The sequence below is a fragment of the Dysidea avara genome, chromosome 3 (assembly GCF_963678975.1).
Source record: "Dysidea avara chromosome 3, odDysAvar1.4, whole genome shotgun sequence".
NCBI lineage: Eukaryota > Metazoa > Porifera > Demospongiae > Dictyoceratida > Dysideidae > Dysidea > Dysidea avara.
In genome coordinates, this window is record NC_089274.1 from 40,757,551 (window position 1) to 40,778,148 (window position 20,598).

General features: G+C 40.5%; 1 protein-coding gene across 1 annotated transcript in view; it reads left to right on the forward strand.

Moving 5' to 3' along the window:
- Positions 1-20,097, forward strand: part of LOC136251002 (uncharacterized) — a 46,316-nt gene extending 26,219 nt beyond the window's left edge. Inside the window, exons 12-15 of the mRNA XM_066043368.1 lie at positions 9,623-9,875; positions 10,558-10,782; positions 18,063-18,172; positions 19,345-20,097. Of these exons, the coding sequence (XP_065899440.1) occupies positions 9,623-9,875; positions 10,558-10,782; positions 18,063-18,172; positions 19,345-20,028 (1,272 nt within the window). The 3' untranslated portion in view covers positions 20,029-20,097. The remainder of the gene's footprint in view (positions 1-9,622; positions 9,876-10,557; positions 10,783-18,062; positions 18,173-19,344) is intronic.
- The last annotated feature ends 501 nt before the right edge of the window (positions 20,098-20,598 follow it).

Genomic DNA, 20,598 nt, shown 5'->3' on the forward strand with positions numbered 1-20,598 from the left:
CCCATTGACAGCTGAATTCCTGGTGACTACTGACTGAATTGCTGAATTGTGTCACATTAACCTTACTATACACAGAAATACTTAGTAACCATACATCTAAATATTTATAAGAATAAGGAACTCAGCTGTGTTGTTTATGTTTACATAATATTAAGCGCAACAAAGTTATCACATGGCAAAATCTAACATTTGGTAAAAACCAGACCAAACAAACAAACAACAGAATCCCAACTAATTGTTTACAAAGCTGCCTTACACTGCATAGAACTATTCTATATACAGTAGTTTACTTCCAGTGCGATCGTCTCCCCCATCTCCATCAATGTATAGCAGAGTCTTCTTGGTAGTACAATAGATTTCAACCAGAAGAACAACTCAACTCACCTATTTTAGTAACAAATGCTTATCAGTGATTGGCATAACAATCGTGCACTTGTTTGGGAAGGATCCGGTTATCCCAGAAACAGGACCCCTATGGGCATGTCGATTTTAGCACTAGTGCATCTCACTATTAAAAGCACTAAACAATTTGTAACAATGCTAGATTTTATTCCTTACATGATTTATAATGCCATGCCATCATATTGTGGCTACAGCAGTTAATGGAATAAATTTTGAAAAACTATAACTAACTGTTGTGCCAAGCAGTGCAATATTGACAACTGACTGAGTATCTCTGATTGAATCCTTGTGTGTCTATATCAGCATACATTTTTATATCAATGTATGTGTCTGTGGTCATGTCTACATACTCCCAAGTTCACCTTTTTTAGTTCAGAATGGAGGTTTACTGGGTACAAGCAATATGACCTATTGCTTGACCAGTTACCAGTATGAGTTTATTTCATGCTGACTCTCTCCAGGCTTCTGTTATTTACTTCTACCTCCAGCAGTAACCATTTTTTGTATCAAACGATATGGTAGTACCGTTTGAGTAGGAATTGCCCTGAAAATTTCGTATGCTGCCCAAAATTCTGCCTTAAAATCATCCTAGAGACATTTTACATGACGAAATCACCTTTACAGAATAGTACGTACTAGTCCACATAATATTCTTTATTTTCTTAATGTATTTATTAAGGCTTTGCAGCACAAGTGCTGAAGGTCTGTAAGATACCTGGTCCTACAGCCTGTTTAAATTGTTACATAATATATATACAGCATTACATATAGCAATACACTTACAGGTGACCGGATATAGAATTTTTTTAAATCGCCAAAACTCAAATTTTAGTCTGACTGCCTCACTGACCACAGTTGCAAGGCTAGAGGCCAAACGAAGCAGCGCATTGCCACCATTTTACCCCATAATAACAAACTCACCAATATGGGATGTGCCTTTTGGGGTTCTGACAAGTGTAGGCCCCTGCACCTTGTCTTTTCTTTTATCTTCAATCAGGCTCCTTGTCTTCTTCATCCAACAAAACCACACTGAGGTGTTAATTTTCCGTATCAACACTTTTCAGCAGCATATATATAGATGCCACAGATATATTTCAGATCTGGATTTCAGAAGCGCTTCAGTCCCGATGCTACTATATGAGATATACTTATACTAGCTAGATATCTACAAGTTCACAATTGAGATTCTGCTCACAATATGTGACTGTCTCTGGGAAAACCGGTCTTATCACCCATTTAAAAGTATCAAGAAATTCCGGTTTTAAATATTCGGAGTATTGTAGCTTGCCAATGGTGGTAACTACGCGTACCAAATTTTCACGTTTTATAAAAATTTATTACCTTCCAATCATCCACTAAAGAAGTAGTCAAAAGCTAAGTTTCCCGCTATTTTAGATAGTTTTTAAACAAGGTTGGCTGTATCAGGCAAGCTCCAAAAGGGGTGAGAGGTGGGGGCCTGGAAAGCGGGCAAGATGCTGTTTAAAATAATTGAAGAGGAACGTCTTGGGATGAATTAGGCCAAGTTATGGGCCATTCAGGGCTCAAAACTGGCTAAAATAAAAGAACATTTACAGCACAGGTCATTGTCCAACACCATGGAGCTGTACAACCACACACAGCCATCTTCTGGTTGACCAGGGTTCCATCAAGACCTCAGACCAGTCGTACAGCTCGCCACTGTGCTTGAAAATAGCAGCTAGCAAAAGCAGACCACTTTACTCTGGTCAACTGTGACAGTGAAATTTGATAGTGCATTCATAAAGCTTTGTGTCTGTGTGAAACATCTAATTTCCTATCTTGGGCAATAAGACCGGTTTCACAGATCCACTCACATATGTGACTGGATCTACGAAAACCGTTCTTATCGCCCAAGACAGGAAGTTTGATTTTTTCACACAAACACAAAGCTTAATGAATGCACTATCAAGTTTCACTGCCACAGTCGACCAGAGTAAAGTGGTCTGCTTTTGCTGGCTGCTTTTCTAGAGCACAGTGGCGAGCCGTACGAGTGGTCTGGGGTCTTGATGGAGCCCTGGCCGACCAGGAGATGGCTGTGTGTGGCTGTACAGCTCTGTGGTGTTGGACAATGACCTGTGCTGTAAATTTCCTTTCATTTTAGCCAGTTCTGAGCCCTGAATGGCCTATAACTTGGCCTAATTCATCCTAGCACGTCTCTTTTTGTAATAGAGTAGTACTATAACTGACTGAACAGCTATTATCATTATTATGTATGATGTAATTACTATATTGCGCATGCGTGAGCTCTTTAATTAGAATATGACTTGTGCCTGAATGTGAGCGCGCCGACAGTGGAGGTCCTACCGAGATCCGAACGTACCGGGACAATCCTGCAGTGAAGCGTCGTTGGAGGACAAGTCAAGGAAGACTGAATGTTTCTTTTCCACTTGGACGCAAGATCTCGGATAAGATCAGGCTGATTCTCACCAAACACGTGCCGCTCAAGGTGTGACTCTTCTGATTTTCACGCAGCAAGTCTGAGCGAAGTTAGCCGTGAGTAACTGTGAGTTTGTCATATTCTCAAGCACTATTTTAACAACAATGAGTAATGAAAGTGCATCGGTAACAGGCGTGGTAGATAACACGCAGGGGGCGGGGTTAGGACGAAACCCTCGTACCCACGTGCACGTAGCTCTTAATTCGGCGCGACTCAAAGCTGGCCAGCTGCGCAGTCTAGGCAAGGCACTAGGTCTGCCTACGTCGGGGTCTTTTGGTGATCTGAGACTCATGATTGAGGGGAAAATCACGGAGCTTGGCCGTGACCCTCGCAACGTACAGGTTGCACTGTCCAGAGAAAAGGACGAGAGGAGCTTCACGCTGTCAGACCATGAGGGAGTGTTCCTCGCAGTTAATCCGGAAAGTGATGAACCGGAAGAACAGGACGACATCAGTGAGCACACACGTGGTCACGAGCCCTCACATTCACCCATGCCCACAGACGAATCCAATGAGCTGGAGACAATTCGTAACGAGAGAGATGAGCTACAAGCCACAGTAGATACACTAACTCAAGAGAAGGCTACTTTACAAGAGCAGCTACAAGCAATGCAACAGGCACTAGAATCCAGTAAGACAAGAGTGAAGGAGATTTGGAAGATGAGCTGTGAGCAAGTAGAAGAATTTGATGAAACAACAGCTGCCAAGGATAGAGAGATTGCAGAACTGAAGCTAAGACTGGCAGGGCAAGTGACAGAGGGAGGTCACTCACCCACACCCAGCATTGATGGCTCAACAGAACTGCCCATAGCTTCTCGACAGTCGAGAAGAGGGAAAGCACCTCCAGTAGAAATGTTCTCAGGAGAGAACACAGGTATTCGCTTAGATGACTGGCTACCTAGTTTGCGTCGTGCAGCGAACTGGAATAACTGCACAGAGGAGGAGCAGTTAATACAATTTGCTGGACATTTGAAAGGGCGAGCCCTGGCAGAATGGAATCTCTTGACAGCTGAGGAAATCTGTACCGTAGAAAGAGCAGCTAAGAGCATGAGAGATCGTCTTGATCCATGTAGTAAGGTCATGGCAGGCCAAGATTTTAGACGAACAATGCAGAGAGATGGAGAATCTGTCTCAGATTTCATCTGTCGACTTGAGAAGGCTTATTCAATTGCTTATGGTACTGAGAAAATGAGTAAGGAGACGAAGGATGTAATGTTATATGGACAGCTCCAGGAGGGTTTGCGTCTGTCAATTGTGAGGAGTCCTAGTGTATCCGGTGCTCTCTCATACAAAGAGCTTTGTATGGCAGCAAAACATGAGGAGAAAAGACTTGCAGAGGTTAAGAAGCGTCAAGACAATGAGAAGTCCTTCACAAACACTAAGTATAGATCTGACAGACAAGTAAGTGGGTCTGGTGCAAGCAGAAATAGTAGTGTGAGCTCAAGTCAGGCAGTAAGTAAAGATGTCAGAAGGTGTTATATTTGTAACAAATTAGGCCATGTAGCTAAGTTTTGCAAGGCATCTAACAAGGAGAAGGAGGCAAGTGGAAACCTCATTAAGAGTGATGATAAAGCCAAGCTTCCAAACTCACAATATACTGGTAGTAAAGGTACTAATAAGCAAGTGAGTACGAAACCTTTAAGTGTTACACAGTCAGAGCCTTCTAGTAGTAGAGTTAGTGTGGATCCTGTGTTGCTATTGTATTCCTCAGATTCAGAGAGTAGTGTTGATATGGTCAGAGTTTGTGACCAAGGTAGCAGACCACAATATGTGAATATTGAGATACAAGGTGTACCTACATCAGGTGTGATAGACACCGGAGCTGACATAACAATTATGGGTGGTGAGCTATTTAAGAAGATTGCTAAAGCAGCCAGATTGAAGAAGAGGGATTTTAAGCAGGCAGACCGTACTTCATGTACATATGACAGAAAGCAGTTTAAATTACATGGAAGAATGGATTTACAAGTAGTATTTGATGGCAAGATGTTAGTCACCCCAATTTACATTAAGATGGATGCTCACGATCAGCTGTTGCTGTCCGAAGGGGTCTGCAGTCAGCTAGGTATCTTAGAGTACCACAAGAATGTGTGGCCAGGTCGTGAATTATTGTCAGATTCCCCAACTAGTTCAGGTGGAGCAGCAGTCCCATTGGTAAGGACTTTTCGTGTTTGTCTTTCAGAGCCGGTGACCATTCCTGCTAATAAGAGCACTGTAGTTTCTGTGCATGTGGAAATGGACAAAGCTGCCAACCCAGTTTCACTGTATTTGGAAGGGAATGGAGCTGTATGTAAGAACACTGGTCTGATTATTGATAGAGCTCTCCTTCAGCCAAGTGATGATGGCAAAGCTTGTTTGAAAATTCACAATGTCGGAGGCTTTACAGAACGGATTGAAGAGGGTGCCTTACTGGGAGATGCAGAAGAGACCTGTGTGATGATCCCACCTGAAAACGACTGTGCTGTACCTGGAGAAGTTAAGCAGATCAGAATGGAAAGTATCCAAGAGAACCAGAGCCGTAGAGGTAGACTTATGGAATTGATCGCTGTTCCAAATTTTCCAGAACCAGAGAAGACTTTGTTATGTGAGTTCTTGATGGACCATAATGATGTTTTTGCCTTAGATTAGATCGATAGAGGGGAGACAGACTTGATACAATTATAGATTGACACAGGAGAGGCACCACCTATCAAGCAGTCATTTAGAAGAATGCCGTATGCCGCACGAGAGGAAGTTGCCAGTCAGTTGCACAAGATGAGGAAGTTGAATGTCATACAACCATCAAAATCTCCCTGGGCAAGTCCAGTGGTGTTGGTAAAGAAGAAAAATGGTTCCTTCCGATTTTGTGTTGATTATAGGAGTTTGAACAGTGTTACCAAGTCTGATAATTTTCCCTTACCTCGAATTGATGACTTGCTTGATGAACTTGGCAAGGCAAAATTCTTCTCAACGTTAGACCTAGCGTCTGGATTTTGGCAAATCCGTGTTCACAGTGATTCTCAAGAGAAAACTGCGTTCTCAACTCCATTTGGGTTGTTTGAATTTCGAGTTATGCCATTTGGGCTTAAGAATGCACCAAGCGTGTTTCAGAGACTTATGCAGCAAGTCCTGGCTGGAGTGAACCCGGAAAATGGACCAAGTTTTGTTGCTGCTTACATTGATGATCTTCTGATATTTTCAGTTACTTTACAGGAACATTTGGATCATCTTCGCCAAGTTATTCACAGACTTAGAGAAGTCGGGCTTAAGGTCAACCCTGGCAAGTGTCAGTTTATTAGAAGTGAGGTAGAGTATTTGGGACATGTGATTACGCCAGAAGGATTAAGGCCCAACAGTAAGTTAGTTGAGGCAGTCAGAGACTACTCTCCTCCCAAGAATGTCCAAGAGTTACGAAGATTCTTAGGTCTAACATCATATTACAGACGATTTGTCAACCACTTTGCAAAAGTAGCAGAGCCGCTTCATCGTCTTACTTGCAAGAACACTGCATTTGAATGGTCCCAGGAGTGCCAAATTGCATTTGATGAGCTCAAGAGGAGGTTAGTTACACCCCCTGTGTTGGCATATCCTAATTTTGATGTAGACTTTGTATTAGAGACAGATGCATCCCACCAGGGGCTAGGTGCAGTATTATCACAGAGGCAGGAGGATGGCAGACTTCACCCTATTGCGTATGCCAGTCGTGCTTTGTCAGGGGCAGAGAAAAACTATGGGATAACTGACCTCGAGACTTTGGCAGTGGTATGGGCTATTTCTCATTTCCACTATTATTTGTATGGCCACTGTGTAACGGTGTATACGGACCACTCTGCAGTTAAGGCTGTGTTAGAGACTGCTAGTCCTTCAGGTCGCCATGCCCGCTGGTGGACCAGAGTGTTTAGTAGAGGAGTCAAAGAGGTAACTATTGTGTATCGTCCTGGAAAGGACAATGTCTTGGCTGATGCACTGTCACGCAATCCTACTGGTAGTGCTCCTGTGAATGGTCTGGCAGAGGAAGAAACCCAAGTTGCAGCTGTGAAATCTGCTCCAACTACAATAGATAGTGTCCTCAAGATGACCCCAGCAGTTGGTTGTTCTAAGTATGACCTGGTGGATGAGCAAAGTAAGGATCCTGATGTGAAACGTATGTTAGATTACCTACGAACCAATGTGCTCCCTGAGGATCAGAAGGAAGCCCGCTGTATTGTGGCCCAAGCACCATCATTTTGTATACTTAATGGAGTGCTGTATTTCATTGATAGCCGACGAGGGAATACAAAGCGAGTTGTAGTACCCCAGTCACTGAGAAGCCTTATCATGACTGAGAACCACAGTGGCCCGTGTGCTGGACACTTTGCAGGTAATAAACTGTACAATATGTTAGTCAGACACTGGTACTGGAGAGGTATGTATGAGGATGTTATGAAGCACTGTCATAACTGTCCCCAGTGTGTTTTTGTGTCAGGAAGTGGCAGGCATGTGAAGTCACCACTTCATCCAATACCTGTTAATAGACCATTTCAGGTGTTAGGGGTGGACATTATGGATCTGCCAGTGACAGAAAATGGGAACAAACACGTGGTAGTGTTTCAGGATTACTTTAGCAAGTGGCCCCTAGTGTATGCAGTACGTGATCAGAAGGCAATTAGACTAGTTGAATTGTTGACCAAAGAAGTTATTCCTCTCTTTGGGGTGCCCGAAGCCCTTCTTTCAGACCGAGGCACAAACTTATTGAGTCACTTGATGTCAGATGTGTGTGCAAGGTTAGGAATTATGAAGTTAAACACAACTGCATACCACCCGGAGTGCGATGGTATGGTTGAACGTTTCAACCGAACCCTTAAAGCAATGCTACGCAAACACGTCAGTAGATTTGGTACACAGTGGGATAAGTATTTATCAGGTGTTCTGTGGGCGTACAGGAATACACCCCACGATACCACAGGCGAAAAGCCCTCATATTTGCTCTTCGGGTTGGATTGCCGATCCCCAACTGAAGCTGAACTCACACCTCCCACAGAGTGGAGTCCCATCTCAGTAACAGATTACAGAGAAGAGTTGTTTTTATCACTGTCTTCAGCAAGACAACTTGCAGTGGAAACTATTCAAGAGGCTCAGAGAAAATATAAGGCTTATTATGATCAGAAAGCAAAGGCAGACAGATTTCGACTTGGGGAGTGGATACTTATTAAGTTCCCACATGAAGAGTCAGGGAAGCAGAGAAAACTCTCCAGACCATGGCACGGTCCATACAGAATCATGAAGTTGACTGACACAGATGTAACTGCCATCAAGATATACTTCCCGGAGGATGGCACCATCAAAGTTCATCAGAACCGAGTGTCACCATGTCCAATGGGCCTTCCAGCCGGTTGCTACTGGTATGGGGAAAAGCATAAATGCCCCAGTTTGCCAAAGTGGGCATTGTCATCATTCCAGGAGCAGGTTGACAGTACTGAATTACATCAGACAACAAATGATTCTGTGTGTGAAGAACAGATACAAAGTGATACTACAGAGCAGAGATATGATACTTCTCAGTCCCATTCATCAGTGAGTGGTAAGGACCTCAATGATAGCAGTCAATTGTCAAGAACACCCAAAGCTCCAACAAAAAGTGATGTTCCCTTGCCAGCTACAAGGAAAACTCGTACCAGGAACATTGTTCTTCCAATGAGATACAGAGATCAGCCCAGGTGTGCTGATAATGAAGGGGAGGGGTGATGTAATAGAGTAGTACTATAACTAACTGAACAGCTATTATTATTATTATGTATGATGTAATTACTATATTGCGCATGCGTGAGCTCTTTAATTAGAATATGACTTGTGCCTGAATGTGAGCGTGCCGACATTTTCAATTTTTGAACACCATCTTGTCCGCCTTCCAGGGCCCCCGCCTCCCACTCCTTCTGGAGCTCGCCTGATACAGACAACCTCGGTTTAAAAACTATCTAAAATGGCGGGAAACTTAGCTGTTGACTACTTCTTCAGTGGATGATCAGGAAGGTAAGAAATTGTTGTGAAACGTGTGAAAATTTGGTATGCGTAGCTACCACCATTGGCCAGCTACAACACACAGAATATTTAAAACCGACGTTTCTCGATACTTTTAAATGGGCGATAAGACCGGTTTTCCCAGAGACAGTCACATATATGTTTGCAATCATGCCCATCAATTAAAGATCTAGGTGGACTAATAGCGATAGAGTACGAAGACCACACCTTCTTAACAATCTAGCTGTTTACTTAACAGTAAACAAGATGACTCACCCCTTATTGGTCTAGCTAGCTGAACACCCCTTGGCTGACTCGAGATATACTCTAATACAACAGTCACAAAATAATTACATTGTAGCTAGCTGTTCTACAACAAAAACTAAGCAATCTAGTATTTTTTTAAATGTAAATTTTAAAATGAAGTAGAGATCTATGCAATACAAAGTAGTGAAACAAGAGATGAATGATTGTATTACAGCATAACTCAGTGGGAAAGTCCCTACTTTGGCATGCACATTAGCTATAACAAGTATTTTGCTCAATACCAAAGTAGGGACTTTCCCACTGAGCTATGCTATAATACAATTATTCATTCCCTGTTTCACTACTTTTTATTGCATGGATCCCTACTTCATTTTAAAATTAATAACTTGTTAAAATACTAGTAATAAGATAGAATTATGTAATATTACTATGATTCCAGATGTTCAAGATAAACTGTGTTACATAGAATTTACTGTAAAGTTACAATACAACAGCTAAGGTTATTGCTATCTAAATTGTGTAGCTGGCAAGTACCCTGGCCATGCTTGGAGCTGCTTACTGCTATGCAAATAAGCCACAAGAAGCCGCACACACTTTCCAAAGATGTCTGGACATATATCAGAACTTGTTTGGAAAGAACAACATATACAATGGAGTTGCTTATTCTGGTCTCTGTGTTTCTCACCATCTGATGGGATGTATAGTTGAAAGTAAAGAGTATTCAGAATTAGCAACAGAAATTTTTGATACTTACCCAGATGTATCATGCTATAGAGGTATGTATGTATGTATGTATGTATGTATGTATGTATGTATGTATGTATGTACAGTATGCATATCATAATTTGTATGAAAGGATTAATGTGCCAAGGATTGCTTTAAAGTAGCAAGGGTAAAGATACAGTATACAGTTATTTAATTTACTTATGGGTGAACTACACAGCTATGAAAAGAATACCTATTATATTTCAGCTCAATCATGTATACAACATTTTAAAGTGATCCTAGATATTTGTTCTACAACCAGAAACAAATTGTATGGAATTCACTAATGGTCTGATGGCTGAGTACTGTAGAGTCACACCATTATACTTATGTGTATAAAAATATATACAGCACTCCAAGGAGTGTGCCAAGACTAATAGAGCATTATTTTTGCCTCATGCTGTATTATGCTCACAACACCCACCCTTCATGTTGTATTTTTGTACACATCTGCAGCAGTGCTTTATGTATTACACAACAGAAATTGTACATTTATAAAATATCAATGTCTAAGTATTATACCCAAGAGCAGTTTGCTTTATAAAAGATTATCCAAATGATTAGTGATAAATGATATCATGATTTTAATTTTTTTGTACAATGTATCTCCTTATACGTAATTTTACAGTTGAAACCCCAGGCATGTGCACGTGCTCAATTCTCTTATTAGAATAGAATTAATTCTTTACACAGTTGCTGCTCTACGTTATCAACACCTAGCTGCAACACACTGTATTCAGGGTGACTATACTAAAACTAATTTGTTGTTGGTTAGAGCTGATGGCATAATCAGAGAAATCAAGGATAATCAACTACACATGTATAGCAGATTTCTTACTAGCTGCAACTGCATTCTAAATGGCAATTTTAAAGAAGCAATTCAGGGCACTGAAATACCACGAGAACAATTTACAGAAGGTATTTATGTGTAGCTGTATATTGTATATATATGCGTGTTTCTGTTTCATATCAAAAACTTTGTCGCATTTACTGTACATTTAATTTTTTACGAATTAAAATTATGGAAAATAACACCGTTTTTCAAACAACACATTATAACTTCCGCATACTTCAATTTATGGACATGGGGTTGCATTTATCAGAATCCTTGATAAATTGCGCTATGCAAAATTTTGTATAGCAACAAGAGAGGAGAGAGCCTTGTACAGTGAATTTATGCATCCAGGTATGAAATTGTACTGTGAAGAAACCTTGTTTTGTGTTTTGTGTTTTGTGATGTATCTTTGTAGAATGGCCAGTTAAGCCATTAGTTCAGGTGGATTCTTAATCAATACAATTCAACTCATCGAATGATATAAAGTTTAGCAAATTTGGGTAAGGGCAACCGAGCACACTTTTGAGGTTTGCGTACTGAGATAACGAATTTCTCCTATGGAAAATTGTATGGAGCACAAATTGTGGTGGAGTCAACTGTTAATAACTTCCAGCGTTACAACAAAAGTTTGGATGCCATTGTATAGAGAAAGTCAAAGGCTTTATTTTTATGTTGGTTTGTTGGGCAAATTATGGATTCTAATGGGTGCACTTTTGCCTTATTTGTAATACATGTATTTTCTATTGGGCAAGAAACAATGGCTGTTGACGTGATTTTTTAACTGATCAGCGGGACCAAGTTAAAGCTACAAAAAGGACTTTTAGGCTGTTTTAATGCATACTTTATAAGAATTAAGGTTCAAATTTAGTGTTTTTAATTTTTCCAAATATGACAATTTCCAATAGCGTTTTTTGATATGTCACATTGTTTATAGAGAAAATTTTCACTATCACAAACAACCATTAGACTTGTTTTATGCTGAAATATACGGTAGAGTATGAATACAAAACATGGAAATTACACTCCTGTATCAGTGACAGTGCATGTGCCTTTATTTGGACAGCAACAGCCATACTGAATTAGGGAAAAGGGTAAAAGGATTGTTTCTTGTACAATCTAGTTAAGAGTTTACCACAACATAGGACTTTCAGGTAACTGTTACATGTATGGAACTCTGTGGTTTCAAAATCTCACTAATGTACAATAATTAAACATGCACTGTTATGGATTCATGTGGAGATAATTTCCTGTTTGTGACTACAGTTACATTATGTGACTGTCTCTGGTAAAACCAGTCTCAATGCCAATTTACATCAAATATTGGTTATTAAGTATTCAGAGTGTTGTAGCTATGTGTGCCAACATTTTATTCCTTCCTGATCATCTACTAAACAAGTAGTGATAGCTAAGTTTCCTACCATTTAAGATAGTCATTAACCAAAGTTGACTGTATCAAGCAAGCTCTAAAAGGGGTGGGTGGCAGATACCAGCAGAAGGGCAACAGGCTGTTTACAAATTTAAAGTAAGGATGAACTTGGCCAAGTTATGAGTCATTCAGGACTCAAAACTGGAAGGAATTGAAATTTACAGCACAGATCGTTATCCAATTCCACGGTGCTGTACAGCCACACACAACCATCTCCTAGTTGACCAGGGCTCTATCAATCATGATCAACACCTAACGAACCCTATTCCTCTTGTTCAACTTTACCATTTTTAGTTTCCCTAGTTTCTGAAATATTTTTCATGTACAAAACAGTTTATAGTACGTGCCTGCAGGTAGATCCATCTCAATTATGACCCTGTCAATTTGCAACACAGCAAACAATTACAGTATACCACTTTCCTTTTAGTAGATAGATAGATACCGTATTTTACCGGTTAATAGCCGCGGCTACTATAACTTTCAGCAAGCAAAACCATGTGGCTACTATGTGAAGGCGGCTACTATCCGAAGGCGGCTACTATGAGCTTGTGTGGCAGCAGCCCGTGGTGTTTATATGGATTCACGAGTGACTGACCTTGTTTAATCATCTGTCAATACTGTCATTCATTTTAACTTCTCTCAAAAATGATATTTCCTGGCTTACTTTGCCTGGTTTCTGCTTCAAACATGTCTATTCAACACTTGCAACAGTATGTTCAGATACAAGCCACGGCTCTTATCCGAGGGCGGTTCTTATGACAATTATTCTAAGCTGTGGAGCGGCTACTATCAGAGGGCGGATATTATATGAGCCGCAACTATTAACTGGTCAAATACAGTAAATCCACTTTGCCTAAGTTTACTGGTAAAAGAAGAGTTGTGAAAAGCATACCACAAAGTAGCATCCTCAACTCCAATTAAAACACTTAGTATGTGGAACACTCTGCTTTTTTGACAACACAGAAAATGAAGAGCTCTATAAAACTTTTAAAACCTGAAACGTTCAGAATTGGATTACAGTGAGTAGCATTTAATTGTTTAGACCATACTAACACATCTTGATGCATTTTATAGTTCCATGCATTGCTGCAAGTGGTGTTTTGAAACATCACTTCTATGGCTGCTTTTGAGCCTATTATGCATCTCAAATTTTAACTCTTGTGCTATATCTTGTGAACACTGCAACGCAGACCTGGGTAAAAATGTTTTAAAAACATGCAATTGATTTTTAAATGCTTAATTCTGCTTGCTGTGGAAGAAGATGGAGATTTGAGGCTATTTTGGAAAGCTCAAAAATGTTTTAAACTATTTTCCTGGTGTACAATAATTATTGGCCAGCCTTAGTAACACTTCAGAAAGCTTTAGATAAGTTATTAAAACATGCCATAATTCGCTTTATTTTTGTGCCAAAATTTATTCATAATAAAAATTTTCGTGTAAGATATTTTCGTGATTTACATGAATGACTGCTCTATTAGAGTAGTTCAATCTTATGCAAAAATTTTCATGTAATAAATTTTCACATAAATACTTGCATCCAAAAATTATTTTACAATGAAATTAATGTTTGACACTCACCTGTACATCTGCCTGTCAACCCAGGTCCTGGATATTCTCATCCTGATATTGTGGCCCCCTTTTTATCTGATGATTAAAGGGGGTTTGGTTGGTGTACAAGGCCTCGACCGCTGCATGGGAAAACCTGTTAAGTTTGGAAGGCTTGAGGGGCAAACATGCTAGCTTAGTGTTATTTGCTTGGGTGAGAGCAGAGGGCACAGTGAATTCGCTCGCCACTGATTCCTGATACTTGATGCCATAGAAAGATTACTACTTTAGTAAGCTTTCCACCCAAGCATTAAATCTTGTGCTTATGACAAACCAGCTGGGCCTGTACACCACCATGCGCGTCTGTCACCATGATTCATATGGAGTGGGCATTATATTAAAGTATAGAGAGGTATAATGAACTGTATGCATAAAACAGCTATGTGCCTGTGATTGCTGCTATAGTGGAAGTTTCTCCTTGTGGCTTTCAACAGTCTTGCCATTGGTAGCTTGAAGTTAGATATTTTGAGAAGCGAGCAAGCTCCTGTGGGGGAGTTTTAATGTATGTCTGGTAGGTATTACTCTTCCATCTTCCCAGCGTTTGAATGGGTGTGTCTGGAATATTCGCTTGCTTAGCAGTAGTAGCTGCCTCAATTCGGAAACTGTGAGTGTTGTACTGAGTGCTGTCAAAACCAAGTCTAGAGAGTAAAGTGTTCAGGATGCTGCTGAAACGCTGGCAGGTCAGGGTGCTGCCATCCTTGAAGATGAAGAGGGGGCTGTTAGGATGATCAGGTCTTATTGCAAGGTAAGGTAGTATGGCTTTAATGGTGCAGAGTGTTGCATCTGTTGCACCAAGATAAATGTCGACCTCCTTTCAGAAGGGGTCCATGTTTGACTGTTTCATTTTGACGCAGAGGAGCTGTGGGTCATCACAATTGTCTACTGAGATGTCCTCAGTGGAGAGGTGACATGTGCTATCATGGCTAGCATCATTGGGCACAGTGAATTCGCTCACTCTGAGGAAGCCAAAGAATGCCAGGCAGCAGGCTGCCCATACCAGGATGTTATCGTATGAATATGGTTCTTGTATTAATAAGTCATTGACAGACTGCATTATCTCCAAGGTGATGGGTAGACGGATTCTTTGAGGGTGGGAGGTAGCTTGGCTCCTCTGAATACCTTTCAGCGTCAGTTGAAGCCGAGGAGTAAGTTGAGTATTAAATTCTTCATGTAGTCCTGCTGTCACATGCATGTGCCGGATGGCGGAAATGTATACTTTGATGGTGGTGTGGGCAATATTGGAAGCTGCTAGGTGTGTGGCGAATAGTAGAAGTGACTTTTCAGAGGCTGGGATTGGAGCAACGTTGATGGCCTGGCAGAAGTTTGCAAATTTTTGCTAACCAGCTGTGTAGGTGGTTCTGGTGTTGAGGGCTAGGCCACTGGTAAGAAATTCTGCTGCCTTGTGTTCAAGGTCAGTGACGTCCAGCTGCTTCTGTGACCTTGGTCCATGCCATCCTGAGGGAGACCCTGCGTGTGGACGAATATGTAATGGTGCTTTTTATTTATTTATTTTTGTATTGAGGTATATATTACATGTGTACTGTTTATTGGTTGTTTGGCATAGTAGTATGCATTAACTGCATGAGATGAAGTGCTTAACATAAATTATTTTGTCAAATGTACAAGAGTGTAACATTATTAAGTGTCTGGTTTGGTTTAAATAGATGAATAGTGTTTTTGAACGTCTGAGTAGGTCCTCCTAAGGAGTCTTCTGAAGCTCCTGGACGTCCAGTCCAACCTTGATGGAGACACAAGGCGCAGGATAGATGGTGGCAGCAGTGTTGGTATGGCTGGCATGTGTGGGTGGGCTTCTAAGAATTTTGAAGCCTGGTTTCTTGACAGCATGTCAGCATCATTATTGGATATTTCCGCTATGTGGGTTGCTGTGATGTGAATGTCAAACACTGCTGTGAAGAACCACAAACACCTGATGAGGTGCATCACTATTTTATCCTTCGAAGAGCCTTTATTAATAGCTGCCACCAGCCCTTGGTTGTCACAGTGAAACTCAGTGTTTTTGTGTTGAAGTAGTGGTCCCTAAACCGCACAGCTAACCACTATAGGCACCAGTTCCTTTGCCATGATGGTAATAGTGGACAATTCTGATGACCATGGTAGTTGGAACCAATGGCTGGCAAAAACAGCTCTGAAGCCCCATGAGCCAGATGCATCAGTAAAAATATGATTCTGAAAGGTGGGATTGGCTGGGCGGAGGAAGCTGACACCGTTCCAGCTGTTAATGAAGATGTTCCACCAGTGGAGGTCCAACAGGAAGTTCCTGTTCAGGCGAGAGAAATGCAGCATATTCTTTATTTTTGCAGCAGTGTTGTACATTCTAGCCACAAATGTTCGGCCTGGTCTTACTACTTTGCTGGCATGTTGGAGTAACCCAACCAATGAAAGTATCTCCCTCTTTGTTGCCTTCTTTCAGTGTAACCATGTAGAGAGTTGGCACTTTATACACATCAATTTGTCATCAGGCAGTCTTGCTTGCATCTTCTGCGTGTCAAGAACAATGCCGAGGAAGGTGAGGCAATGAGATGGTCCTTCCAGTTTTTCCATGGCCAAGGGGATTGCCAGGTACTCAGCTATGTCCATCATTTTGTTCAAGTTGTTGAAGCATGTGGGGTCGCCAGCTGGTCCCATCGTGAGGAAGTCATCCAAATAGTGAATGGTGGGAGATGCTCCCTGCTGATTTAGTAACCATGACAATAGGTCAGCCAGAATGTTGAACAGCTTGGGAGCTGACCTGAGGCCAAATGGGAGGCGGGTGTCGATGTAAATTCCCCCATTCCACTCCATTGCTAGCAGGTGGCGGTCAGCCAGGTGCACTGGCAGTAAACGGAAAGTGCTCTTGATATCCATCTTGGCTAGCAGAGCCCCAGAACCCAACTTAGTTATATGGTCAATTGCCGTATCCACTGAGATGTAGGTGAGACTGCACAACTCCTTAGGGATTCCGTCATTGACGCTGAACTTTGATGGATGTGATAGATCAACGATCAGCCTCCATTTGTTTGGTGTGTGGTTCTTCGGGATGACGCCGAAATGGCTGACATGTGCAGCTGGGATGTCTTTCTTGTGGAAGGGGCCAACAATGCGATGTTCAGCAATCTCTGCTTTGAGGTAATCATCCACCACTTGGGGGTGTTGGAGAGCTCCAATTAGGTTCTTACAAGCTGATCGGAGCTGAGATAAGGGTTTGTTGAAGCCAACTCTGAAACCGTTTATAAGACTGGTGATAAAAAGGTTTACCAGGGCTTGATCAGGGTATGTGCTCAACAATCCATGCCATTTGTAGGGGTGTAAAGGAGTCGTGATAGCTGTCGCGTCAGAAGGAACCAAAACTTGGTATGAAGCATCTGCCATGTAGGATATCCATTCTGATGTCCATGTGGAGTAAGTGTGAGACAGGAGGTGTGGTCCATTATCAGTTAGTGGGGCTGCAATTAAAGAATATAAGTTGTATCACTTATAATGCATATGTGAATAGGTTACCATATACATAAAATTTTTGAGGGGGAAAACTTTCGTTCATTACATTTCACTAATGAAAATTTTCCTCCGGATCTAGCAATTATGCAAATAATTAGCAAGAGTAACTGCCTACAGCTACAAAAATTTTCCTCCGAATCTTGCCATAGTTGCTCATCTACGAAAGTTTTCTATCTCGAAACTTTTTACGTATACGGTAACAACTATCATAGCTCAAACTTTTTCTGATTTTAAAGTAAGTGGACTAATACCCACAGAGTTATAATGCAAAGACCAATCATTGGTAACAAACATGCAATCTAAATTCATTGAAAAAACTGATTGTTTGTCATGCCTACAGTACAAACCGCCTATGGGACTGAATTGAAACTTGGTGTGTGGATCATCTACCCATCACCCTTTTGTAGTTGGAGGTAAATTAGAGTAGCAACTATGGAGTTATGATGCAAAAGCTAAGCATGTGTGAAAAGCACTTTTAGGCCCCCTTGTAAGCCACCTTTATTTTCACAACTATATTCACCCTGGTTTTGGTTTTGAGGGACTCACCCAGATATACCCAGCGTAACTCATCTTGTAAATATTTGTAAAAACAAATTGCTGGGTACACAAATGTGACTGGATCAATTTGGAATATATCACAACTGGTTCTGTCGTGTACATATATATATATGCTTTGTGCTTTGTAAAATGAGTGTACTCTGTAATGTATGTAGCTACGTATCTCCACATGCTCAGTAAGGTTATCTCCACATGCTCAGTAAGGTTGATACAATAATGAATTTAGAATGTACAATTTATTTGATTGAAGTACACGTTTAGTATGCACTGTATTTACAGCACACAGTGTCATCGTTTCCACCTATGGAATTGTTTGTTTGGAAATGGGAGATGTATCAAAACTGATAGCAGTTCAAAATGCACTGAAATCTCGTCCCTTGCTAAAAAAGGTAGTTGTTTGTTTATAGAGCTGTAATCTGTGATTGATTAGTGTACACTACTGAAGTATGCCAATAACATGCACTTATTATTGTGGGAGATTTACAGCAGCGTTGTAAGTGGGTCAGTACTGTTTACCCGGTTGACCCACTGACCCAAATAATAATCCAGATGGGACCTGGATCTGACCTGCATGTGACCCAGTTTAATTAAAATAGAGGCGTGCCTCAAGAGCCAGATTACAAGTCCACAAGTCCCAAGTTCCATTAATTAACCCTGTATTTTTTACACTATAGAAAGATTGTCTGCGAGAAGTGAGTAGCTACGTATGTATTATCAAGTGGGTATGGCTCCACGTAAATCTACATGCAGCTACAGCAATTAAGAATTTCCAGAAGTTAGTTAATAATAACATGGATCTGGTCTGGTGATGCCATGCATGCCCACAGAGAACAGCTGATACAATTCCGATAAGTAGGTGTTGCTCTACATATCCCGCACAGACAGCAAATCATATTCCTAAATGGTGGGTGTTGCTCCACGTAAATTTCTTGAGCGTTTACAACTGCATTTCCACCAATACAATCGTGCTTGTTACCTTATAGTCACATGTGATCTCATTCAGCCAGATATTCAGTGAAGTGGATAAGACCCACTTGATCCGAACTAAATGTGACCCAAATGACCTGGATAATCCGGATAACCTGGCCCACTTACAACAGTGATTTACAGTACTGACTGTACAGATGCATTAATAGTTCTTGTATGACTGGCTACCATATAAATTGAAATTACGTGTATACATAATAATTAATTTCAATCACTTAGAAGTTTGAAAAGGAGCAATTGGATTGACTGAATTGTTGACTGTCTCATACTCACACAGAACTTACTTGGTATAGGTATCAATACTACATGATAAAGCCATTCTTTAGAAATTTTGACTAACTACATTAACTATCCATTGATTTCTTACCATAAGTTGGATGAGTCACATGCAGTTCCCCCTTCCTACAGCACTGCCCTTGACTACTTTTTTGCAACTGTAATACTTCTATAGGCATCGGTGATTATAATATGTGTATATATGTTAAAAATATAGCAGTAAAACCAGATGTGTAATTGCATAGGTTTGACTGCATATTGTATCCACAAATATTATTTTATATTCTATATTCTGTAGCTACTTGCTTCTATGCTTACATTGGTGAATTACCCTACTCAGCCATACAAGATACCAACTATTCACATATTGGCAACTCTTGTGAACACATATCTTAGCAGGAATCACATAACATGGCCGCCATTCAATGCTGCTTTAAAAGGAATTTTTCTTTTGCAGCAAGGCAAACACGAAGAAGCAGAATGCTACCTTCAATCAGCTGTTGATCAGTACACCAAAATGTTTGCACAAAGAAGCCTGTTAGCTGTAGAGGCAAAGCTATATTTGGCCACTTGTGTGCTGCAAAGAGATGAACAAAAAGCACTGGATATTTTGAGTAAAGCTCGAGTGGAGCTTGAAAGCTTTTCATGCAATTGTCACCCCCTTTCAGCAAAGCTGTCTTACTTGACTTCTCTGATTTATTATAAGCTGAAAAATTTAAAGCTTGCACAGTTTCATATAACTGCTACACTGGAAAAGGTACAATCTTACTGTAGTGAAATTCACCCATGGGTGGCTGAGCTGCAATTCCAGTTGGTTTCTTTCACCAACTGTTCAGAGCAGAAATTAAAAGTTAAGGGTATTTATGAGAAACTGATTGAACGAGAGACTGCTATGAGTAGACTGCTGGATGTTGAAGAACACTGTGACAAAGTTATCAATCTGTGGCAATCACAAATTGACAAACTTATAGCAGAAAGTTAATTATTAAAACTACATATGGCTGTGTACACTTTTTGCATATGTATATATAGCTACGTTATAACCATCAAATATGTATAATAAAATAATTTTTTAACTGCTTTATAATAAGTTGAGATGTAAAAAGTATAACCACCATAAAAAACATGGCAGCTGGCCAACATTTAAAAGAGATAATGGTTTACACTTTAAATTCAGTTGAGAGTTTTGTGTGAGGTGATGTACAGAGGTATTGATAATTATTAACACAAGTATTACCTCTGTTGAGTGAACAATGATGTTGTCAATCCTTTGTTTTATAGTATATTTAGAAAGTATTTAAGAAAACACAATATAAGAAAATGCATACATCACATGTATTTCAGGCACGCTAGGATATCTGACAACTTGCTGTAGTTTTGCATAGCACAACTGCTCTGACATAAATAGCCATTTATGCCAACGGTAGGCCATGGTATACAAGAAATGTCAGTATTATCTCATGACTAGTAATTGAATTTGCAGTGCAAATGTTTAAACTGTTTTATACACACTGGAGTAATCACATGATTGTGTTGAAATTAATAGTGACCT